Source organism: Trypanosoma grayi (genome assembly GCF_000691245.1).
Source record: "Trypanosoma grayi strain ANR4 Tgr_73_V1, whole genome shotgun sequence".
NCBI lineage: Eukaryota > Euglenozoa > Kinetoplastea > Trypanosomatida > Trypanosomatidae > Trypanosoma > Trypanosoma grayi.
Genome location: NW_008825692.1, coordinates 14,024 through 37,072, shown reverse-complemented (window position 1 = coordinate 37,072; position 23,049 = coordinate 14,024). Strand labels below are relative to the sequence as shown.

Here is a 23,049-nt window from a genome sequence, read left to right as displayed (position 1 = left end):
TAAATATCCGCTTCGTTGATCCTGACAGTGCCGAAGAGCGCTGCTTCAGCAGTGAAGTGGCGTTTTCGCAGAGGGATCGATTTCCTGGTTAGTTATGCTTGATTCGCCTGCGTATGGGGTGCACCGGAAGCGTTGCATAAGCACACTATTTGTAACCTCAAGCAGAATTACTATGGGACAATCGTTCTGTGAGGGGCAATGCTCCCACAGGTAAAGGATCAAAGACGGCTGATTAAAATATTGTCCAAAATGCGGAGCTTAGTGTATTTGTTAAAAGGGGACCTCTCTGAAAAATTGATGTCTTATGATTGAAGTGGTTCTATCGATGACCTGCTTCGTAAGTTGATTGAACCCATCATGGTGAAAGCCAATAGATGGGACCGCAGGATGATCTGATTTAGTGTCTGCTCTGAGCAAGCTTCCACTGAGAATACACGCTTGTCTACCTATAGGCTCAGCAATAAATATGCATCTTCTTTCGTGCATTCCAGTTTCAGGCTAAACGAGGTTGCTAGCATATCCAGGTAATAAGACATCTGAGGAGTCAAGTTGACATCCCTGTATGGCTTCCCTTTTCTTATGGGGCTCTGCGTCTAATTCATTGGGGAGGTCTCGCACTCATGCGACTTCACGCATTGTAGTAGTATGGTTGAAGTTGGGTTTGAGTTTTATGTTTCCCTGCCTTAAAAAACAAGAAAAAAATACCAACTTTTTTTCGATAATAGATTACATATTACAGCTTGGATGGCACGGATCATTTTTTTTTTTTTTGGTTGCTTTGGACGAGTTGATTTCTGTGGATAGGCCCTTTGCCAGAACAATGTCAGGATTGAGGTCTGCGCCACCGCCGCCAACAAACGTTTGTTGGCGGTGTGCTGTGCAGCTAAACACCCGAGCGGCACAAAGTGCAATTCGGTGCAAGGTATGTGGACGACTGTTTCATCGCAAATGCTATTTGACTGAGACTGGTGTAAGTAAAGAAGGGCTGAGCCCTTGCATTTGTTGTTTGTCTGGGATTTCATCGACGCCATATCCTTCACGTATTCAACAAAACTCAATGGCAGTGAAATTTCTTCGTGATGGCTTCTGCGTAATTTCACTTGCCAATAGTGCGAGCGAAAGGAAGGCCATTATTGAAACGCTTGTGAAATATAAAGCCAATGCGGATCGTTATTTTACTGCATTTATGCGTGCTTACGAAGCAGAATTGGAGTATTCGACCAAAATACCTAGCCTTGAGAGTGGCTTTTCCAATTTCAGACAGAGAGGGAAGGGCAGGTTTGAACTGATATCACCTCAGATTGAAAAGGAGGTACTCAGTGTCATTGGGAAGTGTGACTTATTGTGGACCTGCCTAGATGTGCTGTTGACTCCCGCAGGAAGAGTGACTAGGGCACCCAAGAAATCGATCTCGACCGGATGCTTTTATTCACTTCCTGGAAGCTCAACCCAAAGTCTTCATACAGATGGGCCTCCGTTAAGCAATGTGGTTGACCTTTATCCGTACGCCATCAATGTGTTTATCCCACTTGTTCCGGTTGACAAGAACAATGGCACAGAGTTTTTTGCCGGATCTCATCGTGGGGAATGGCATTCTAGATCTCCACTGAAACAAAAATCGGTAACACCAACTATTCCTCTTGGGAAGGCATTGCTGTTTGATTATAGAGTGTTGCATCGTGGCTTGGGCAATCGGCTTGGCTCTTCTCGTCCGTGCTATTATACAACTTTTGCCCAGTCGTGGTATGAAGACAAGTTTAACTTTAGTTCAGTGCGGTACAGAACAGCTTTGAATGTGCCTTCCTATCTGCTAGAACGAAGAGGTGATGAAAATGCGAGGAAAAGACAAAGAATAGAGTAGTTGCGTCTTTCATATCGCTACTGTTATGACATTTGTACTGTTGGTGGAGTGTCGCCGAACGTCTCAAGCCCCTATCTGAGATACAAAAAATTTTTTTCGTCCTCCTTTGATGGTCTTTTTTTGTTCATCATCACCTCTCGTTTTCTTAAAGAGGAAACAAAGCAAAAAAAAAAAAGAAAAGACAAAAGACCACACGTGAAAAGGTAAGACTAAGCATTACGGCAATGGGTCTTCTTACTCTGTTGAGGAAGCTGAAGCGCAATGATAAGGAGCCACGTATTCTTATTCTTGGATTGGACAACGCTGGCAAAACCTCTATTCTCCGCAAGCTTTCAGATGAAGATCCAACCACGACTCAGGCCACACAGGGTTTCAATATCAAATCTATCAATTGTGAGGGCTTTAAGCTAAATATGTGGGATATTGGCGGCCAAAAGGCAATTCGAGCATACTGGCCTAACTACTTCGATGAAGTGGACTGCCTCATATATGTTGTGGACTCCGCGGACAAGCGCCGTTTAAGCGAGACTGCCGCCGAGCTTGAAACTCTTCTTCAAGAGGAGAAGCTGCGAGAAGCTCCTTTCCTTGTTTTTGCCAATAAGTGTGATCTGGCAACTGCTTTGTCTCCTGAAGACGTCAGCACTGCTTTGAACTTACAGAGCCTTCGTGATCGTACGTGGTCTATTCAGAAATGCAGCGCGAAAACCGGAGAGGGTCTCAACGAGGGTCTGGAATGGGCTGTGAAGAATCTGAAGAAGTAGGTGAATGTGACTGAAATAGAGCTTCTTGTTGTAAGGTAGAAAACACAGTGTCATAATACGATTCTCCTTTTTGTGATGTAAGGGTATGGATTATGCTTCCCTGCAAGCATTGATTTGTTTCGTTCTGCGTTTTTCTTTTCTTTCGTTTTTTTTTTCAGCTCTCCAGGCTTATTTAAAGTTCGATTACAATGTTCTCTGTTGGGACGGTATGTCGTGCCGCTCTTGCGTCACACCGACCGGTGCTTGCTTCATCTGTTTCTTCCAGAGGCATTGTAAAGCGTCTTGTGGGTGATCGAGGGAACCGGACTCCAAATATTAGTGCTATCAATTCCATCATTACAAAGACCAAAGGCCAAGGGTTGCCTGGAACAGCAAGTGTGGTGGGAAGGGCTGCGTTCTACGTGCGTTGCAAGAATCCAGAGGCTGCAATTGAGGAGATTGACAAAATCCTCCCTGAGATTAAGGACAGCGACTTAAGGCGCCTTGCAATTGGAATTCGTCTTCAAGCGAGGAATGACGTTTTGGATATGAAGGAGGCAGCACTGCGAGTGGACGGGGGAACAACAGAGATAGACGTGTCTACACTGCGCTCCGCACTTCGTCAAGACTATGAAGACTTGAAAGCAGCTTCTCCTGGATGCTGGTTAGTTGAGATGGCTGCGGCTGAGTATTGTCTCTATGAAGGGGATGCGGAAAAGGCCTACGACACCTTTCGTGGTATAGAAGCAAAAATCAAGAATTTTATTGCATCTTTGGGAAAGGCCAAGATTTCCACGGAAGTGGCTTCTGGCGAGAACATATATCCACCCTCATTGTTGGCTTTTCAGCTGACTCGTGCTCATGACACCAAAGGCTTGAAACCCTCCGCTTCAAAACTGCTGGAAGAAAGTATTAAAAGTATTGTGGAAGATGAGTCACTTCAAATTACATTCTCTACATTCAAGAAGGATCTTGGAATCTCTGTAACAGACGAAGAGGCTGTTGAATTAGCCTACATCCTTGAGGCGGCGCACATCCACCACCATTTTCACGATTACTTTCCGTTGGATGGCGAGTACAATGATTGGGGGTCCGAAAAGGCAAAGGAAATCAAGGAAGGGATCATTCACATCCACGCCCCCAGTTCAGCCGCTCTTGATGATGAGATGCTTGAGAAGGTAAGGAAGTCGGTCCCACCTCAGCCGTTTTACGCCCCTGAAGAAGAACTACGAAAGTTTCTCTCTTCTTCGTCCGGAAGCAAAAACCACCTTGCTGAACTCCGCGCGAAATTCGGTCCTGGCCCAGAGGGCATTCTTGCAAAGGCTGATGAATCTTACTTTGAAGCCATGAAGGTCTTGAAGGCCGCCCCAGTTTCTGCCAACGCGGCTGGTGACGAATCATATGCTGTGGGGCAAAACGAGATAAGTCGTAAACTGGCACAGCAGCTTCTGTACCGGACACAGGTCAGCGCTGCAGTTGCTTTGACGCAGTTGGACCGTCTCACTGAGGCTATGGAGATCTTGAATAAAGTGATCAGAGCAAACGAATACATTTACATGTGGCGTGCCTATCTTGCGAGGGGAGAGGCAAATAAGAGGCTGGGACTCATCAGCAATTCCGACAAGGACTTCCGTCAGTTGTCTGGGTTGAAGAAGAGTTTGTGTCATGACGTCTAGTTGATTATACATAGGATTCTACTTGAAAACGCGACTACCGGTTTCCGCGTGAAGGGAAAAATGAGAAGATTCACCTGCTTTTTCTTGACAAGCAAACAAAAGAGGTCTTTTTCATTTTCAGCGCCCGATTTTGTTTAGGTGGCTAGAATAGTAGGAAGCAGCGCGTCAGCAATGATGGCCAATGGTGTTCTGCAAAAATTGAGGGGGAAAGGGGACGTGAAATTGCACTGCTTGTTGCGTGTTTTTACCGGATAAGTTGTATTTGCTTGTTTTTCTTGGGGTGAAAAACATGCTTTGCTTTGGATGTGCGCTGCCTTGTTTCTTTTTCTTGTTTTAAATCTAGCTGTGCCGTGTAGCCATGTCCAAGAGGGCCCGCGTTAGCTGAAGAAGGCTGAATACGAATTCGGGACCACCATTTACCCGTTGTTGCGGATCCACCGTGACGTGTGCGATAAAAAAAGAAATCTGAGACCTTTAGGTACGCTTATTTGCGTAAAAAAACCAAACGCACATCACTGACATTACTTTAAGAGGATTGCCATAGGATGCTCAATTTCCCGCATATGGGCCAGGGATGGGGTGGAGTCTAGGGAAGTGGAATGGGATATATAGCCGTTTGATGTGTAATGCTAGGTTGCGTCTTGGTACTACAGCAAGATCACTTCGGCGGAAAGGGAAGTGTTTGCCCTTTTTCAACGTTATCGTATTATTATTATTATTNTTTTTTTTTTTTTTGAAAGGTGCGCGAATGAATGCGGTGTGAACCTGATCTGCTAAACGCTCTCAGTATCTCTGCAAGTACACAACATTGCGGTTGTTCCTTCTTTCTGGTTAACACAGGAGGTTGAGAAGTCGCAGTTATGTTTGACTCTCTTCTGCGCTTTGTAGGCTTCGCGGAGAAGTGGCCGACGCTTACTATGGATGAGGTGCGCCAGCACAACGACCGCTTCTCGCTCTGGATTGTTGCAGGCGACTCTGTATATGATGTCACTTCCATCGTCGAATCTCACCCCGGTGGCGCCTCTGCGCTCCTGCGCCGAGGTGGTGGTGTGAGGGACTGCACCGAGGACTACTACTACCACAGCCGCGCCACACGGAAGGCGTGGAAATCGTACAAGATTGGCGTGCTGTCTCCAGAAGGATGTGATAAGTTTGAAGAAGACGAGGGCACATGTATGACCAGTTCTCCCGAGGGAGATGTCTCACCAGAGTCATCGCCAGTAAACCACGCCTGCGCTATGCGCGAGTGCGACGGGGGTGGCGATTGCTGCTGTACGAGCACTGTGGAGACGCGCGGTAGTACATCTGAACCAGTTCCGGAGCGCCGATGCGTCGAATGCTCATACCGTCAACCAGTACGGCTAGCGGCTCCACCGCTACTTTTGTAGGATTTGAATGTTTCCCCCATCTTGATAATTCATACCAGTGCAGGCTGTGTGACACTCTTGTGATTAATAGGCACCCCAAAAGAGTTACTACTGCGTTTGGTGCGGTGCGTTCAACCGAATATTCATTTAGCTTCAGGTGTACCAAATGGGAGCAAGAATCCCTTTCAGTTTCAAGCAAACCAAGAATAACAACAACAACAACAACCACCACAACAGTAAAGACTGACTGCACAGAAGCATATTTTGAGGAAATGCCTCGAACTCATTTCCGAAAACTGTGGATGCTTTCCTACATCTGGTTGTGTCTGTTGTGTGACGATGCTGATAGCGGTACAATTCTTTTTTCTTTTTTCTTTTTTTGTTTCCTTACATGATGGGATCACCCTCTTGGGTTGACAAAGTGTTCTGAGGGGAACCGGGGATATTTTCTCTTAATTGTAGAAATTGGCATATAGAATGGGAAAGTACATTCGGCTCGGCGTCTATGAGTTAGGCCGCCACGCCCCTCGCTTGTATACTGATGTGTGGGCGTTCATCGCATTTGTGGTTGTCCTTTGCGGCATGGACATCCTTGCCGTATTCGTATCCTGGGGCGGCCGACCTGATATGGTGCTGCGCGGCGTAGATTACAACGGGAACGTTTGTGGTCGTCCTCTTGAGCCGAACCGATTAAATATCACTTCGTATGAGTGGGAATCAATGCGGTTTTTGTGGTATCCATTCCAGCTCAATTCGGCGACCAACGTTTTTTTTACAGGTGTGACCAACATGGGAATTTGTGTCAAGGGGTGCCCATCTGCGGGAGACACCGTAGTGACGTACGGAGGTTTGAGCAATTTTCCCACAGTGTTTTCGGTGCAGTTTAACTCCTCGGTGCAGTTGTGGCGGTGTGTGCCTGATTCTAAGACGCTTGATTGTGGCCATTCCGCAGCATGTGAATCTCAACGAGTCCTGATGAAGGATCTGGTGTCGGATGCGGTGCAAATTGATAACTTCATCTTTGGCCTATTGAGAACCTTGCATGATCAATGGTTTGTGTTCTTCGCCGTGTTCTTTCTGTGCCTCACTCTGTCTTCTGTGTGGGCGCAGTCGATGCGGTATGCTGCGAGACCTATTGTAGCCATCACAGCATCGTCATTCTTTTTTATGCTAACAGCATGTGGCTTTGCCATGCTTTGGCGGTTCAAGACAGTCGCGGGTGACTATCGATATGTGTGGCTGTCTGGGGGCATTCTGTCGCTTTTTGTAAGCTTCGTATATGCCTGCATGCTTATGTACTTTTGGAAAAGTATCCGTTTGGGGTGCACGATCATTGAGGAGGCGAGTAAAGCAGTGATAGCTATGCCCTCCATGCTAAGTGTTCCGCTTGTGGGTTCGTTTTTAGAGGTCGTAATGTGGACGATTTTTTTCTTTACCACAGCCATGTTGTATTCCTATCCCAATCCAGGCGTCGAGGCCGTGCAGTGGGATGGTGAAGTATACCACGTGGCGGTGATAAAGTCCGCCGATGCATGGGCGATTGCGGGACATGCATACAGCGTGTGTGTCTTGCTCTGGTGGGCAGCAGTGTTGAACGCTGGCGTGACTCTCATAGTGGCTTTAATAGTCACCCAGTGGTACTGGTCAGAGCCTGGGAGTGTGAAGTCAGCCCCGCGTGACGCCGTGCGGTGGTCGGTCCGCACCACGCTGAGGTATCACCTTGGCACCCTGGCCTTGGGCGCCATTCTTACCGCACCCCTTCGTGTTGCGCGGCTGTTCCTTCGATTACCGTTGAGGCGGCTGTGCAGTTGTTTTTGCAAGAGGGATACCACCTCCTTCTTGTTTTGTTGTTGTCACTGCTTTATTGACTTATTCGAATCAGCGGCACGTGCCCTCAGCGAGAAGGCGTTCTTCGTGACCGCCCTGACGGGTGAGCCATTTTTTTCTTCCGCACGACATGCTACCACTCTGCTGCACCGCAATCCCACAATTCTCTCTCTCGGCATCCTCAGCGAAATAATTTTTTTTTACACCAAAGCGCTTTTGACGTTCGCTACAACAGCGGTCGGCGCTTTCTGGCTCTGGAGAGCCAACGACGACACGGAGCCGCAGGCAAATACTGTAGCCCCTGTCATGTACCTCGCAGTGATGTCATACACAGTCACGTCTCTTTTCGCGGATGTCTACTCGGCGAGTGTACAGACTCTTCTGCTGTGTTTCTGTTACGATCTGATTACGTTCAATGGCGCTGAGCGGCCCCTCTTCTACTGGGAGAGTTTGGAGGAGGCTCTGACGACATCTCCAACGCAGTTTCGCCTGCGGCCGTCAACGATGGAAGAATGCCTAATTCAAAATGACGGATATGTGACCTGCTTGTATGGGAACGTGCGCTACATAACATCAACAAGAGACGATGGGAATGAATTGGAGAGATAATTTTCGTGTCGCCACTGCGGGGTGTTGATAGTTTTGGTCAAATGAAACATGAAAATGAAAGGACACTCTATCCGTACACAGGCACATGAGCAGCAAAACAACAGAAACGACAACAACAACAGCAAAAAAGAAAAACAACACGTGACACAAGTAGACAACAACAAAAAAACCACGATCCCCATTTTGCCCATTGTCTTGTTCCATATCCCTGACAATTATTTCTGCAATACGTATCAAAACGCGTGGAAAAGGTTGAACGGAGGCTCTATACATTTTGCAGTCTATGCTTGATTTTTACAGACTATTTTGTTTTTGTGTCTATACGTATATATATATATATATATATACATACACAAGTGTATAAGTGTTTTTTTCTTTGCCTTTTTCTCTGGATGGAAGGGCCAAAGCACCGCATTTCGAGAAAGAAAAAAAATGAAAACAATCAAACAAAAAAAAGTGAGTTTTCTTGGTTCATGATGACAACGTTTTCTCGAACTGCGTTTTCACGCACTGTGGCTGGCTAGACTCGAGGCGTTGAGAAACGTTCTGATGGTGACCAGTGGGGCGGAGGGCACTATTGAACGTATTCTGCACCCGTCGGACAGCGACTACAGCGGCATCAAACATCTGGAAGCAAACCACTGCAGCCGGCAAACTGGTGACGCTGGGTCCCCGCCAATATCTTGTTTCGGGCCTCATCGACCTGCACGTCCACGCGCCGCGGCGGCCACAGGCAGAGAAGTGCCTTTACTTGTCCCTGAACGTTTGGCTGCAAAAGGTAACGCTTCCGCTGGAAGCAATGTTAAGGGATGTAGCCTTTGCTAACCTTGCAAACGTAACATTAGTAGAAACAATACTGGCGAACGGGGTGGTTCCACCGCTGCGTACTACGGCTCCAGTGACGTGGATCGGAGCGTACAACACACAAAGGTTTGCTTACGGAACATCCGGCGATCAGTGGTTGGTCGTGTGGCAAAGAAAGTTGTAAAGAAATGCCCGGAATTCTACCGGGACGCCACTGCTGCCGATTCTGTTGAGAAGAACGTCGTCTTCATTGGTGCTGTCAAGGCTCTGAAAAGCAACGACCACCGACTGGGGCCCCCGCCTGCTGAGCCACGTTTTCTCCCAGCGTGCGCCACAGAGACTCTTCGGGGAATTGGGAGAAGTTGGGCAGCAACACAAGTGCCATGTGCAGGTGTGCTGCTCAGGGGGGGGGGGTATTAGGAACACCATTGCAATATTAACTGATTCAATAAATACGATGCATCCGCGTTGGAAGAGACGGGCTTCGTGACGAGGCGCGGTATTTAGGTGTGGTCGAACTTCCTGTCGACCGAGGACATGAATGTCTTCTTTAGCCGTGGTGTTCCTGTGACTTCCTGCCCACAAAAACCTCCACATTGGGCTAGGCACAACCCCTCCTTCCTTGACTGCTGTCGTTACAGTGTTGTGACTCCCTGTGCACTGGAGGATTGCGCCAATTCCAGCAATGACGTAAGGGAGTGAAATGACACTGGAACGGCTGCCGAGCTAAGTTCATTAAAGCCTTGTGACCATGCGACGACACAGGGCGACGTGGCCCTTGATCTGAAGATAATAAAATTGCACCTGGATAGGCGTTTCACAGACTGGCGATTGGCTTGGACGCACGCGCCAGAAACGTGAAGGTGCTTTATGGTGAAGACAGCTCTGGAGGAAATCCTCCAGAATGTTCTGTACAACACTTCTTCAGGGAACGTTGTGCAGACCCGGGTCGGCGGAGAGCTGGTATATCAGCTCTAAGCCATGCAGGGAACAGTTTGTTTTTGATGCTGGTACGTTTAAAAAAAAAATATCCTATGCAAGAATACATAGACCGTGATCATAGTTTCTATCTTCTAATATTCATTTTCCTTTGAGTCTCTTCTGATAATGAGTCCCGAGAAGGATCTAACGAAGGGTGCTGTGGTCGCCTTAATTTCCCTTTGATGTATCTTTTTAAATATATTAATGGGTGGGATTGCCTTTTGGTCTATTGATTTGAACACAGTCTGTGGCGAAGACAAAAGAGGGTAAATATCATACGCTTTTTCTTTCTCGTCTTTAGGGAAGTAAGACCTAGACCATTCCTGTGGTATAGCTGCAAAGAGACAGCAATGGGTGAGCCCAAGCAGACAATCTACATACGTGGTCTGCCGGACAAGGTGTCAGCAGAAGAAATGCGTCGCGCACTGTACTTGTACTGCACGCAGTTTGGCCCTGTGCTGGAGGTGTCGTACCGTAAAAGCGTCGGCATGTATGGGCAGGCCTTTGTTGTCTTTGCCGATGTGGCCACTGCCACGAGTGCCCGCCGCGAACTGAACGAGCGGCAGTTCTACGGTCGAGTGACGCAGGCCTTCTACGCCAAGCGGCAGTCATTTAGTGCTGACCCCGGTGAGAGACGGCGCAGGGATATGCGGCGTGAGCGGGAGTCGGGTGTAAAGCGGCGGCGTGAGAGTTAAGAGAGGTATATATATATATATATATCTTCAATCACACTGCCTATTTTTGCCATCTATCCTTGATAGGTGGGTCTCGCACAGTTGAGCCATTTTTTTTCTTTTGGCACCTGTCCTCAATTTTTTTCTCTAACCTTTTTGAATCTCTTTCATACCCTGCAGGACACCTAGAGGCCTGAGCTGACTCGGCCAAGCGTGCACATAAGATGGCTAAAACAATAATAGATGAGGAGCAAGGTGCTGAACAGCTTATTAACGAATTCTTAGAACGCTACAGCAGCCTTGTGTCACGATTCTTGACATCGTCGTTGCGCACACGTGCTATTCTTGCTCCTGCGCCACCATCCGCATCTTTTCCCAAGCCAGTGGGGTCGAATGCGCGGATTATGGGGAGAAAGGTAAATGGTGCGAAGCCGCACATGACGGCCGATGAGGATGCGGTCGATTTCGCTACAGAGAGTGCTGTGCTTCTCCTGCGGCTGCGCTCTCTGTTGGAGAAACACCTAAATCAAGATGGACAGACACCGGTGCTCCCAAGTGCAGGGACAACGACTGGAAACCCCGACAGAGAGAAACAGTTAGCGGGTAAACGGCATTGCGTCAATGGCCACTGTGTAGCGCCGCCGTCAAGACGTGCGTCACAGCAGGTACATCCTCCATTTCCCACCACTGCGGCGGCTGGGGAGGCCAAAGACGTTGACGCCACGAGGCATATCACCGGTGCTGCGGATGCCAAGTTTCAGGCACAAACGGCGAGATTTTCAATGGGGTGTCAATGCCCCTCTTTATCGCAAGGTACAACGCCGAAATGTGAAGGGGGTGACTCATTCCTCCACATTGCACACGGTCGTCTAACTTTTGCGCTACAGCGACATACTGGTGAAAGCATCCTTTCGCTGGACTCTGCCCTGAACGAGTCGGAGATGGGCCTCTCGAGGATAGGTGAGCGTGCACTGCGCATTCAAACAGGTTACGTGGATGGGATTGCGCGGGAGCTCAAAAGGGAACAAGGACGACTCGACGAAAAGCAGCGTGATGGGCATGTATTAAATATACAGGAGAAGTTATATTACCGCGAGATCATGGAAGTGCTGGAGCGCCTTGAAATGGCTTTGGCAGAGGTGAACTATACGACAGTCGTGGAGGAGGTAAGCGAGGGCGGTGAAAGTGGTGGTGCTGGTGGCCGACGAGCCTCGAGTGGCGACAGCAATGGGAATGACCTTGCCAGTGTGTTCGGCCGCGGAGGTGCTGGCTTCGTGTCGAGGCTGGTTGTGCAGAACGTGCAGTGTTTTTTATCGGTCCTTGTTTGCACAAGCAACTCTCCACATAGGTGGGGTTACCTTGATAAGGTGTTATTTCTTACTGACTCGGAGAGCCCGGTGCCCACTGTGCCAGTGGAAATGAACGGCACGCCGTCGCGTGGATCAACTGACATGTGCCTGGAGAAAACGTTGTCGCGGGAGCGCTCCACGAGTGTAAAGACGAACGACAGAATTGAAGAGTGGGCAGAGGTGAGAAGCACCAATTCCCCGCGGCAGGCCTGTGAGCAGAAGCTTCGGCAACTTGTGGTGAAGTTTCGCCCGTGCCATGCTTACGAGAAGGTTCAACGATATTGTATCCCCTTTGACGTGAAGGGTGTGTGGTAGTTTAGTGCTCTTTTCGAATCACGGGTGCAGCACACTACCTCGGTGTGGGGGCAAAAATAGGCACACCTGCGAATACAGCGGTCTGTGACGGATAAAAACTTCAAAGGAAAATTGCAGTTATAACGGAGCAAAGGGAGAGGAACATGTGGGGGTGTAGACGTTAGAATCATGCTCTTTGGGCCTTGTGTTGGCTCTGCGGTCCTCTTCCTACGAAGCAGATAGGCTTCGTTTTACTCCGTTGCAAGAAGATTTTTGTTTTCCCATTCTTGTACAAAATACACACACATACGCACAGACACATACACATACACTCACAGAAAGGGAAAGAGAGAACCACGAGAAACGAGTTGACTTGTTGCAAAACGCAGATTATTTTCGATCGCTCATTTTTGGTGCTCGATACCAACATGAACTATAAGCGTTAAATGGCACCACTGCTCTTTGTATGACCTTCTTCCCTTATCGTCACATCTTCTCCGTCTTATTTTTTTTTTTTGTTTTACTCTACCAAGAGACTCTTGTAGATTCACTTTTACAGCAGCAGAAGCAGAAAGAGCCGCTTTCGACATCCAGGGTAAGAATGTCGTCCGAACTCAAGTCAGGTCCTCTTCCAGCTGACATCGAGGATGTCGTTGCGAGCATCATGCGTGAGGAGGGTGTTAACTTCCTCACGAACAAGATTCTGCGCCTGCGCCTGGAGGCGCGGTACCGCATTGAGTTCACATCACACAAGGCTGCTCTAGATCAAATAACCTCCAAGCTTATGCAGCTCCCCGAGTTCAAGAAGCAACTGGAGAATGCCTTAAAGGAGAAGAAGGCGGCAAGCGCCATTGGCGGCAAGGGCAAGAAGCGCAGCAGCAGCCCCAAGGCCGACGCCAAGGACGCAAAGCGTGCTAAGAAGGAAAAAAAGCCAGACGACTACCCGAAGGCAGCGCTCTCCGCCTACATTCTCTTCGGTAACGACCACCGCGACAAGATCAAGGCTGAGAGCCCCGACATGAAGAACACCGAAATCCTGCAGAGACTGGGCAAGATGTGGGCCGACGCGTCGGAGGCTGTGAAGGAGAAGTACAAGAAGATGGCCGACAACGACAAGAAGCGCTTCGAACAGGAGCTCAGTGAGTACAAGAAGTGCGGCGGCGAGGTGTACAAGCGCGGTGGCGGCAAGGTCAAGACGAAGGACGAGAACGCGCCGAAGCGGCCCATGTCTGCGTACATTTTCTTTGCGAATGATTTCCGCAAGAAGAACCCCAACCTCGGTGTCGCGGAGACGGCGAAGGGGGCTGGCGCTGCGTGGAAGAATCTCTCGGAAGACGCACGAAAGCCGTTCAATGCCATGGCAGAGAAGGACAAGGAGCGCTACCAACGCGAGATGGCGGCGAGGGCTAACTAAGGCAGAAACATGCACACAATATGCACGTAAATAGCTCGGTGAAGCGGCCGGGGAACGGAGAAAGGTGAGATGTGGCGCGTTTTCTGTGTGCTAATGGATAGACACGGACACATTACAGAGACAGATAGAGAAAGAAGAAGAGGAACTGATACAGCTTGTCATTTTTGAGTGCTTCATTTACTCTTCCTTCACCTACGCTGCGCGTGCTGATCCTTTTATTGTGTTACTTTATAGAGTTCTTTCCGGTTGGTTGCGTTTGGGCTGAGCGGTTTGACGGCAAAGTGAGGAAAACAGAGAGGGTCAATCCGACGCACAAACGTACACAGAGCGGAGTAGCCTTGCAGAGGGGGAACCGTGTTGTGGACACAACAGAGGTAAAAAGGGAAGGATGAGGTGTCTGTGTGTGCGTNGGGGGGGGGGGGGGGGAAGAGGCACCAAAATAAAAATGTGGCAAATGCTGAAGAAAACAAGGCAAGGAAACATTAGCTCCCAAAGGGAAATAGGGTGACCTCAACTATCTTTTCTTTTTTTTTATTATATACATTTGCTCGCTCTTCTGAAGGCGCGCACGCATCAATACCCCTGAGGGCCGTTGATGCGCAGTGGATTGGTTCTCTCTGTGTCTGTGTACGCGCATCTATGTGTACATATGCTCTTGCTCCGTGTTGTATCTCTGGGACAAGTGGTTCAAGGCGACACTGCCATAGGTGACACAGACAAGGAACAGGGGGTGGGTAAAAATGCCGAGCTGTGAGCGTATGCCGCTGCATCGGTTTCACAGCCGAGAGTCGCGACTTTACTCGGAGAATTGTGTGCGGGAGCTGACACATGGCAAACAGTTTCAAGCGTACACGACTCACGTTGAGTACAACGAGCACCTTCAATTGTCTTGGTTCATCGCCCCAATTGGTATAATGATTGCTTTCTACTATCATTTATTGTTCCTGTTCCACGACACATACTCGGCGCTTGCAGATGGAGCTGTTGTCACTGCTCCTTGCTTCTTCACCACAACGCTGCTCTTGGTATTCTTCGTTGCACCTTGTGTTGTGATTGCGCCATTCGCGGGATTTTTTGAACTCATCTCACGGAGGCGGGCTTTAAGCCTCTTGGGTTTCTTCACATGCATCAATATTGCTGTGGTTTCATTTGGCGGTAAGTGGCTTCACCACCCGCCGTACTTGATCAGCGACCCGCCTGTGCCGTTACACACCAGCAAGGTCTCTGCGGCGTGGCCGCTGGTGAAGGTGGTGCTGGTGCGGGCGCTTCCACTGCAAGGAGCTATTGTTGCCGGATGGCTGGTGCATGTGTGGCGAAGCATGCGGTGGGATTGTTCGTGGCGTGTGCCGCTGCCTCTTCTAACAATTCCTGCTTTCATCGGAGCCTTTGCCTGCTTCTGGTTCCGTGCTGTGAGTCTCCTCACTGCCTCCGTGCTTCTTGAGGAGGAGCTGGACGTCACTGGCGCTGTCGCGGGCGTGGTGGCTGTTATGAGGCGGGACGTGCTCGACATGGTCACGGGACGCACATTTCCCACAGCGTTCACCGACGCTGGCGAGCGCTACCAAGTGTGGTGCACCGCCCTCGCGCTGGCCGTGCTGTACTTCGTAGGCATGCTGCTTCCGGCGGCGTGTGGCGCTGCGGGCGGCATCCGCTGGCTGCTCCCCACGCACCCGACGACGTGGGGTCTCACGCTCACCGCATGCCTTGCTGGACTTTCGGCGGTGACGTTAGGGGACCACGGCAGCGTGGCACATCTGCTGGGTTTGCTCGTAGTCGTAGGCATGCTGCTGTACAATGGCGTTGCGCTTCCACTGTGATGTAGTTGACTTCTGAACGAAGTGCGCGGCCGAAAGAAAATGCGTTAATACATGAGTGAATGGATTAGGCTAAAGTAATGACGTGGAAAAGTTATGCACGCCCCCCAAAAGTTTTATTGTCTCTTTGTGGTAGTGACGTTCTCTCTTTCCCACTCCGCATTCTTAACTGTTTGTTTGACCTGCCCGAGGCTCTCCCACATTGAAGGGGGTCTAGAAGAGAGTGGAGACATGCAACACACCACAGACACGGAGGCCGCAACGCCGCACAGTGATCGTGGCGCGGCTGTGCTCTCGCCACCAGCGCATGATGCAGTAGAGGAAGATGCTCCAAAGGCACCACCGCTTCTGCCTTCAGCTGATGACAACCCACCGGCGCCGTGCTACGATGAGGAGCGTGAACCGAGCGTCGCTACGATGCGTGCGACTGCCACCCATACGGGTGAGGCGCAGCAGACCGTTGTTGATGCGACTTTGTCCCGCGACGAGAACACCGAGAGGTCGGCGTTAACGGAACGGCAGGAACAACCAAGTCAGCAAGAGGCGGAGACCGGCCCTGCCGACGTGGAGGAGGAAGAACAAAGAGAAGGGGACGAGGAAAAGGAAGACGAAGAAGAACAAGTGGAAGAAGAAGAAGAGAGAGAGGAGGAAGAGGAAGAAGATCAGGAAGAGGAAGAAGATGAGGAGGAGGACGATTTGAGGGATGAGGAAGAGACCTACGACGAGGAGAACGATGAGGAATTCAACGAGGAGGAGGAGGAGGAGGATTATGCGGGCGATGAGGAGCAGGAGGAGGAAGAGGAGGGCGACTACGAGCCACCGGGCGATGAGGACCAGAGTGCCGCGTCCAAAAAGGGCACGTTCTTCATCCGCGGCAGGCGGTACGCGGCATCTGCCTTCGTGCACAACNTGGGCTTCACGGCGGCGCAGAAGAAACTGCGCGGGAATCCCAAGGCAACGGTCACCATGTGCACCCTCCCGCGCCCGCACAATATCCTGAAGTGCCCCAAGCTCCACCTGACCAACCGAGCGGTGATGGTGGGTGACTGCTATGTGCGCATCAACATGCTGGTGAACAATCCGGCGCGCGTTGCTTTGCTCAGCAAGCCGTCGCAGGCGGCCGGGACTGCATTCTGTACTGATGCTGATGCTGCAGGAAGCGAGGGGCACGACGCCACCACATGTACGGCGCTGCACCTTCTTCCCGGCATCGTCTTCGTGGGAAGCCCCGAGCTGAAGGTCGGCTACTTTGAAGCGGAGCTTCATGACAACATCGCCCTGCAACGTCTAAAGAGTGGCACCGACACGTGTGGCCGTTGGTGCCGGACTCGGCGTTCTCACGTTGTGGTGAAGTGCTCCTTTGTGCACTACAACCGTGGCAGCACGTACACAGAGGCCCCGCGGCAACCATCAATGCCACTGGCTGTCGTGCCTAGTCTGCGGCCTCGACTGCCGCGGCCGGCGGTGAGTGGAGGCCGTGGAGGCCGTGGTCGTGGTGGCCGTGGTGGACGTGGACGTGGGGGCAGAGGCGGCGGAAGAGGCAGGGGCTATGGCCGTGGTGGTAGTGGCGGTGGCCGCGGCATCCTGCGGCATCCCGCGGCGCAGCCGCTGTTTTCTCCAGCAACTGCCGTGGCTAATGTAGATGATGACCTCGGGGGTTCCGTGACTGGCATGGGCTCTCCCCTGTCAGAGGACACTGTGCAGGCGCGTAAGGAGCAGTTTCTGAATATAATGCTTCTATTGTTGGGATTTATTGTCACAGTACTGGCGTACCTGCTGAGTTGACGGGCATGCGCAGAGCTCCATTTACAACGACAATCTGCCTGGATCATATTTCACGTTTAAAGTTTTTATAACGGTGATATTCTTGGATGTACTAACAGAGTGAAAAAAGAAAAAAAATCAGAGAATCTGTCGCCGCTGTATCCCTTTTCTGTTGACAGTTTTTGCTGAATTCCATGTGCTGGGCGGCTGCGAGAAACTGGAGCGACATCTCGTAATGTCCTTTTCTGCATGCGTGTAGTGGAGTGATGCATCCGTCGTGCAGCTCGTTGCCTCATTACGAACGCAACACGCGGCGACTGGCTGCTCAGCTTACTTTCTCTTTGGCGTGCTCAAGTAACCCTAATGGGACAGAACTGTCTATTCCACATGCAGTATTGGATACACTAACGAGAAACTGACAGCGGAGTGGAATAAAACCTTTCTCCCCCCGCGCAGTCCCTTTATATCTCCCCCCATTCAAATTTTATCGGTTGATATTCTCCCTTTGTACGACTCATGCCTTTCGTTACATTTGTGCTCTTGCAGCAATACAGTAGGCCTTCATTGCCCACGTGCCGCGGAGGTGGAGTGAAGACATATAAGCCATAGTTGTCCTGACGACGCCACATGCTTGCTGGGGTGCTTCAAGAGTCACTTGCAACTCGTAAGAAAGCTTGCATCATTTCCCTTGCCGCCACCACTGTCGGCTCAATAGCCGTTTCACTGACGCTTTATGCTTGGTGGAAGAGGCGGTCCGAGTCCAAGCGGGACGATGAATTGTTCGGCGACGTTTCGGGGTCCCCACTTTTTGATCCTGATGTAAAATTCCCTGCAAAGATGTCTATGACGGCTCCCAACGTCAGTGCCGAAGCCATGCACACTGGTGCTCTCTCCACAGAAGAGCGCGCGCAAGCTCTGCGGTTGGCACGAGAATTGCTGCAACAACTACACGGCCCGGCGCACGAGGAAGGCGCCAGCGTCGAGGAGGACAGCTCAGATTCGGAAGAGACGAACGTGTCACTTAATTATCACATTGCCACTGAGATGGCGAAAGGAGCGCGTGACAGTTTGGTGGAGGCAGTGGTTCACGGAAAGGTGATGAAGGAGCATGCGAGGGGGAAGCAGCTCACACTCGCTGACTTTGCGCACATCCTTGAGGGCGCGGTGGATTACCTTGACATCTCGAATGAGCGCGAAAAGTTACGTCATCGTCGCATAGCCGCACACCTCGTGGAGCCACAGAGCGGCGGGCGCGCGCTTGCTGCTGCCGACCAAAACACTGGCCACCAGGTGCAGCAGCGTGCGACAATTGATGAAATCTACGCGCGGTTCTTCTCCCGCACGACGGAACTGGACCGGCGGCTGAGTGCCCCTCGACGCCGCCGCCGCCACTACCCCACGGAAGAGGAGGATTATGATGCGGATGATTATGATAACGATGAGGGGGAGGAACGCTTCGAGATGGGCTGGGGCGACAACGCGGACGACGACGCGGCTGAAGTGGATCTCATGGCGTACCTCGACCAGGACGACGCGGCCGGCTACGGCAGCCGCATGGAGGCCCGCATGGCGGAAATGCTGGCAACCGATCAGGGGTTGATGTACGCAGACGAAGGCATGTACGATGGGTATGAAGAGGGCGAAGATGAGGATTATGGGGATGAGGAAGAGGATGACGATCTGGAGAATGCGGGGTTTGACCGCATGCTGTTCAACAAGCTGCAGCAGTTGGCGGCGAGTCTGGGGAATCATGGCGCACCTGCTGGAGCCAAGGGGCCTTCTGGAAGTAGCCAGCTTGGAGATCAAGCGGAAGGAGAAATGAAGCAACATCATCAGCAGCAGAAACGTAGAACTGGAGGGGATGAGAACGAGGGAAGGGAGGGAGAGGACGAAGATGATAGCGATGATGAATGGGAAACGGAGGGCGATGACGACGAGGACAATACACAGAATGAGACTTCAAGGCTACCATCGCACATGACATGTACTGGGAGAAGAAGCAAGCACTGAGTGGTGTGGAGGCGTGAAGTGAAAAGAGGCGTCGTATAATCATTGGCGACTGGTAATAAACGACAACTCTTCATTCAATGTGGACGAAGCAGCGCTATCCCCTGCAGAGTGCTACACTACAACACATCAGGTCTGCTTTCCTCTTCGTTCTTGTTTTTAAATTTCATTTGTCTTGATATGACCACAACCGAGGCGGATGCTTAAATGCCCACCTTTAGCGACCCCACAATGTCGCCTAGTTCGACGCCTAGCGGTGTGATGCCTCTGGACGCCGATGTGAAGAGACTCGAAGTGTCCGCCGCGGGTCTGGCGCGTGAGTTCGGAGAACTTGTGGCGTCGTACGAGAGCTGCGCGGCCAAGGCCGGGAGCGCAACAGTGGAGAACAGCGCAGCTTTATTGCAAGGCGTGATCTATCTTGAGGAGCAGCTGCGCGGGGCAATGACATCTTTAAACGACTTGCTGAAGGGCATGACTGCAATGGCCGCCGCAGTCGAGGGCCTGGAGGGTCTCCTCAACGACATACGAAAAGTCGCGCAGGACGTCACGTATGTCGAGGAAGCGTTGCTGGCTGCAGAAGAAGGGGCACGGCAACTCTCTGAAAGGAGGAAGGACAACAACGACTAAATATGGTTTCATGGGTGAGTCAAGTGTTTTGATGCGTTGTACCATTCCTAAGAGGGGATGAGAACTCTACGTGCGGTCCTTGCGGAAACAAACCACCTTTTACATCAACTCTTTCTTTGTATTGTGTGTCATTTTCCTTTGGTGAAGGAAGAAAAACAAAAAGAGGGCCTGACTCGCGCAGTTATACTGTGTCTATGCTGGAGTCTTTTGAAGACGCGTACACGGATTACTTGTCCAGCCTGCTGTGCCACACCGACGTGGATGTGAACATTGTTAGGGAGACACTCCGCTCAGTCGGCATAGATGAGGCGGACATCAATGATATGCTGGGAGACGGTCTTCACAGATGTCCGTCAAGTGCCACATCTGACTCGTCGTGCTGTGAAGGGCATACACCAAGTAGACATTCGGTGGCGAGCCCCAACGAAATCTCTGTTTTTTCTTCCAACAGCGAGAGGCCTGATGCTCTGCTTGGGCACACACACGCGCCACGAGGAGAGGTCGCGCAAAAGCAACAACAAACCCGGTGCGTTTCACCTAGTGTATCTGCAGTGTCGTCGAGTGCCGATGGGGAACCGCCGGCGCACAAGCAGGGTTCACCGCCCTTGTCACCCGACGCAGCGGACTCTAGGGGAGAGGGACTGCAGCGTTCTCAGGAGAGGATGTGGGAAAACTTCATCGTGACACCTGAGCGACGTGATCGTTACAGGACGCATTTGCGTGCCCTGGAGAGACTTCTTGGCGTCGCCTTGCACCTTGTTGACAGTGGCGGTGAGGACAGTCTGCCGCTAGAAATTCGTAGCTTTCTCTGCCGCCAGCGCATGGAAAAGTGGCTGCTCAGTGGGTGCAGGAAAAAGGAGTTGCTTTCTCCTCCTCCTCCTCCTCCTCCTCCCTCTTTGCCTCCACCACGGAGGAGACCAAAAGAGCGGCTTGACGGGGCTAGACGAATACGGGAAGAGAAAGAACTTCGGGGTGGGCACTGCACCAGTCGCGTTAAGGGCTGTGAAGTGCATCCGCCGCGCGGCCGCCATCACGGGAGCCCCCAAAGACATGTGACAAGCAGTAGCAGCAGTGGCTCTCGACGGCAGTGCGAGTTGTGTGCAAGCCTGGAGGACAGGTTCCTTTCTGCTCGCGGAGCAGGGCGTCTTCACCAGCCGCAGATAACACCAGTTGCGGTGGGGAATTCATGTGGTGTGAAGATGCTGCCCCAGGTTATGAATACTGTTGGATGTGGGCGGATGAGCGCTAAGGCCGTCGTGACGACGCTACCTCACCGGGAAGACCGTGTAAGGAAGGCGCTGGCATACCGCGATGAATGGAGCACTATTGGCGTTTTGGAAGGGCACAATAATATGCCATGGAGGATTTGTCACGCTACTAAATGTGGTGGGGTGTGTTGACGTTTTATTTTTCTTACTTTTTACCTTTGCTCATAGAGTGGGGCCAGGAGCCCTGCCATGCCGTGGTTGGGCAAGATAATCATAGAGTGGCGTTTCCTTCCACGCCCAAATCTTTTAGCTAACCGAAGATTGCTGTATTTTTTCCCCCTTGTGGGCTCAATGATCCTGAATGGTGATTGGCGGGTGCGTATAAACACACACACACACACACACACACACACACATTTCTCACTCTTTTATCTGCGCGTAGTTATTAAGGTATGTTTGGCATCGGACAGGCATCAGCGGGCACAGGGTTCGCGACTGCCCCTGCAGCATCTGCTGGGAAGAGTGCGCCTACTGCAGGCTTCAGTGGCTTTGGCACCAATACCACAACTGGTGGTTTTGGTGCGAGTACCACCGCTACAACTGGTGGCTTTGGTGCGAATACCACCGCTACAACTGGTGGCTTTGGTGCGAATACCACCGCTACAACTGGTGGCTTTGGTGCGAATACCACCGCTACAACTGGTGGCTTTGGTGCGAATACCACCGCTACAACTGGTGGCTTTGGTGCGAATACCACCGCTACAACTGGTGGCTTTGGTGGCGCATCAAGCGGCTTTGGCGGCTTTGGCGCCAATAAAGGATTCGGCACTGGAACAGCGATCGGGGGTCAGCCGCAGGTGCCACCGTACAAGGGTATAAAAGGACCCGGATTCTCCACTGACTGGTCGCGCAGCGTGAACTTCGCAACTCTTCGCGATGATGTGCTGTTTGAGGAATTGCCTCCGGCACTGCAGCAACACTTGATGGAGCTGCACAATTTCATTCAGGACGAACACGAGGCCAAACGCTTTGTGGAGTCCTTCTTAACCGATTCTGTGGGGCCTGGTTCTGGTAGTTCCTTGAGCTACAGGGAATTGCAGAAAAAGTTGGGTCAGCTTGCAACTGGAGAGAACACCGTGGACGCGATTCGCGTTGACTGCTTCGAGCGGGAAACTCACGCGCAGCACCTCAGTGCTCTCCTGGAGGAGTGTGAGGAGGAGGTTGCCCAGTACTCCAAGCATGTGTGGGAGCCGCTGGCAGAAAAAGATTTCATGCAGCGACGCAGTGGCAATCGATCTGAACCTCCATCCGAGCCGTTTCAGCGTTGCCTCCGCGAGATTCAGGCTCGCATGGAAGAGATCTCTGCAGCTGTGACGGAGCTGGAACTTGCTGTACTACCTAACGGACAAAGGCAAAAGCGCGTGGCCGCTGCGGACAACAGCACCGCCAACGCCGCCACAGAGCCATCTTCTTCCACTGCACTTTTTGCACGATACACCGCAGGTCAGGACCCATCGGAGGCTACAACCGGCAGAGTGTCCACAGTGTCTTCGCATCCAGTTGCGCAGATGAACACCACTCTTAGCAACGAGCTCACAGCCCTTCTTAATTTGGCTGCGTGGACATCTCGGCTCCACGCAAGGGTGGATGTCGCTCGTGATCTTTTCGCTCACTTGTATGGAGCCTCTGAGGCTGAGGTGCTGCTTGCCCAACAGCAGCGACAATCACCTATGGGGCCCAAAAGGCCGTTTTCCCTTCACCCGGCCACTGCATCACCAGTTGCCGACGTCGATTACGAGACGATTGGTGACATCCATAGACGGTCTGTCGGTCTAGATCGTTTAGGCGCCATGGGGAACGGGGAGCGCAGAATGCAGTATGATGTGTTGCTCGAGCGTCAACGGCAGGCCACAGCTCCGGCAGCCGCCCCCAGCACTGCTACCGGCTTTGGTGCCGCAGCTGCTTCCGGAACTGCTACCGGCTTTGGTGCCGCTGCTGCGCCCGGTGCAACGGCTGGCAGTACCGCAGCTGCT

The 23,049-nt window shown here is 51.4% G+C and overlaps 14 protein-coding genes across 14 annotated transcripts in view; all 14 read left to right on the top strand.

Annotated features, from left to right (window-relative positions):
• Nucleotides 1-1,057: 1,057 nt before the first annotated feature.
• DQ04_00731190 (ADP-ribosylation factor-like protein 3A) lies at nucleotides 1,058-1,861 on the top strand (the record flags this gene model as incomplete). The annotated part of the gene is made up of 1 exon (XM_009309616.1): nucleotides 1,058-1,861. The coding sequence occupies one exon, from the start codon at nucleotides 1,058-1,060 to the stop codon at nucleotides 1,859-1,861; it is 804 nt and encodes a 267-aa protein (XP_009307891.1).
• A 224-nt stretch (nucleotides 1,862-2,085) lies between these two features.
• DQ04_00731180 (putative ADP-ribosylation factor 3) lies at nucleotides 2,086-2,622 on the top strand (the record flags this gene model as incomplete). Its single annotated transcript, XM_009309615.1, has 1 exon — nucleotides 2,086-2,622. One exon carries the CDS (start codon nucleotides 2,086-2,088, stop codon nucleotides 2,620-2,622), a length of 537 nt encoding a protein of 178 aa, XP_009307890.1.
• A 188-nt stretch (nucleotides 2,623-2,810) lies between these two features.
• On the top strand, nucleotides 2,811-4,277 carry DQ04_00731170 (succinate dehydrogenase flavoprotein subunit; the record flags this gene model as incomplete). The annotated part of the gene is made up of 1 exon (XM_009309614.1): nucleotides 2,811-4,277. The coding sequence occupies one exon, from the start codon at nucleotides 2,811-2,813 to the stop codon at nucleotides 4,275-4,277; it is 1,467 nt and encodes a 488-aa protein (XP_009307889.1).
• An 860-nt stretch (nucleotides 4,278-5,137) lies between these two features.
• DQ04_00731160 (cytochrome b5) lies at nucleotides 5,138-5,665 on the top strand (the record flags this gene model as incomplete). Its single annotated transcript, XM_009309613.1, has 1 exon — nucleotides 5,138-5,665. One exon carries the CDS (start codon nucleotides 5,138-5,140, stop codon nucleotides 5,663-5,665), a length of 528 nt encoding a protein of 175 aa, XP_009307888.1.
• Nucleotides 5,666-6,121: 456 nt separating this feature from the next.
• On the top strand, nucleotides 6,122-8,080 carry DQ04_00731150 (choline transporter-like protein; the record flags this gene model as incomplete). Its single annotated transcript, XM_009309612.1, has 1 exon — nucleotides 6,122-8,080. The coding sequence occupies one exon, from the start codon at nucleotides 6,122-6,124 to the stop codon at nucleotides 8,078-8,080; it is 1,959 nt and encodes a 652-aa protein (XP_009307887.1).
• Nucleotides 8,081-10,215: 2,135 nt separating this feature from the next.
• Nucleotides 10,216-10,560, top strand: DQ04_00731140 (U2 small nuclear ribonucleoprotein B; the record flags this gene model as incomplete). The annotated part of the gene is made up of 1 exon (XM_009309611.1): nucleotides 10,216-10,560. The coding sequence occupies one exon, from the start codon at nucleotides 10,216-10,218 to the stop codon at nucleotides 10,558-10,560; it is 345 nt and encodes a 114-aa protein (XP_009307886.1).
• Nucleotides 10,561-10,763: 203 nt separating this feature from the next.
• DQ04_00731130 (hypothetical protein) lies at nucleotides 10,764-12,203 on the top strand (the record flags this gene model as incomplete). The annotated part of the gene is made up of 1 exon (XM_009309610.1): nucleotides 10,764-12,203. The coding sequence occupies one exon, from the start codon at nucleotides 10,764-10,766 to the stop codon at nucleotides 12,201-12,203; it is 1,440 nt and encodes a 479-aa protein (XP_009307885.1).
• Nucleotides 12,204-12,783: 580 nt separating this feature from the next.
• On the top strand, nucleotides 12,784-13,596 carry DQ04_00731120 (putative high mobility group protein; the record flags this gene model as incomplete). Its single annotated transcript, XM_009309609.1, has 1 exon — nucleotides 12,784-13,596. One exon carries the CDS (start codon nucleotides 12,784-12,786, stop codon nucleotides 13,594-13,596), a length of 813 nt encoding a protein of 270 aa, XP_009307884.1.
• Nucleotides 13,597-14,336: 740 nt separating this feature from the next.
• DQ04_00731110 (hypothetical protein) lies at nucleotides 14,337-15,413 on the top strand (the record flags this gene model as incomplete). The annotated part of the gene is made up of 1 exon (XM_009309608.1): nucleotides 14,337-15,413. One exon carries the CDS (start codon nucleotides 14,337-14,339, stop codon nucleotides 15,411-15,413), a length of 1,077 nt encoding a protein of 358 aa, XP_009307883.1.
• A 228-nt stretch (nucleotides 15,414-15,641) lies between these two features.
• On the top strand, nucleotides 15,642-17,195 carry DQ04_00731100 (hypothetical protein; the record flags this gene model as incomplete). The annotated part of the gene is made up of 1 exon (XM_009309607.1): nucleotides 15,642-17,195. One exon carries the CDS (start codon nucleotides 15,642-15,644, stop codon nucleotides 17,193-17,195), a length of 1,554 nt encoding a protein of 517 aa, XP_009307882.1.
• Nucleotides 17,196-17,801: 606 nt separating this feature from the next.
• DQ04_00731090 (hypothetical protein) lies at nucleotides 17,802-19,184 on the top strand (the record flags this gene model as incomplete). The annotated part of the gene is made up of 1 exon (XM_009309606.1): nucleotides 17,802-19,184. The coding sequence occupies one exon, from the start codon at nucleotides 17,802-17,804 to the stop codon at nucleotides 19,182-19,184; it is 1,383 nt and encodes a 460-aa protein (XP_009307881.1).
• Nucleotides 19,185-19,388: 204 nt separating this feature from the next.
• DQ04_00731080 (hypothetical protein) lies at nucleotides 19,389-19,808 on the top strand (the record flags this gene model as incomplete). Its single annotated transcript, XM_009309605.1, has 1 exon — nucleotides 19,389-19,808. The coding sequence occupies one exon, from the start codon at nucleotides 19,389-19,391 to the stop codon at nucleotides 19,806-19,808; it is 420 nt and encodes a 139-aa protein (XP_009307880.1).
• Nucleotides 19,809-20,002: 194 nt separating this feature from the next.
• On the top strand, nucleotides 20,003-21,208 carry DQ04_00731070 (hypothetical protein; the record flags this gene model as incomplete). The annotated part of the gene is made up of 1 exon (XM_009309604.1): nucleotides 20,003-21,208. One exon carries the CDS (start codon nucleotides 20,003-20,005, stop codon nucleotides 21,206-21,208), a length of 1,206 nt encoding a protein of 401 aa, XP_009307879.1.
• A 260-nt stretch (nucleotides 21,209-21,468) lies between these two features.
• The window catches only part of DQ04_00731060 (putative nucleoporin (NUP54/57)), a gene marked incomplete at both ends in the record, with an annotated part of 1,842 nt that continues 261 nt past the window's right edge, over nucleotides 21,469-23,049 (top strand). The window contains one exon of the mRNA XM_009309603.1: nucleotides 21,469-23,049. This exon is cut by the window's right edge and continues 261 nt beyond it. Within this exon, the coding sequence (XP_009307878.1) occupies nucleotides 21,469-23,049 (1,581 nt within the window).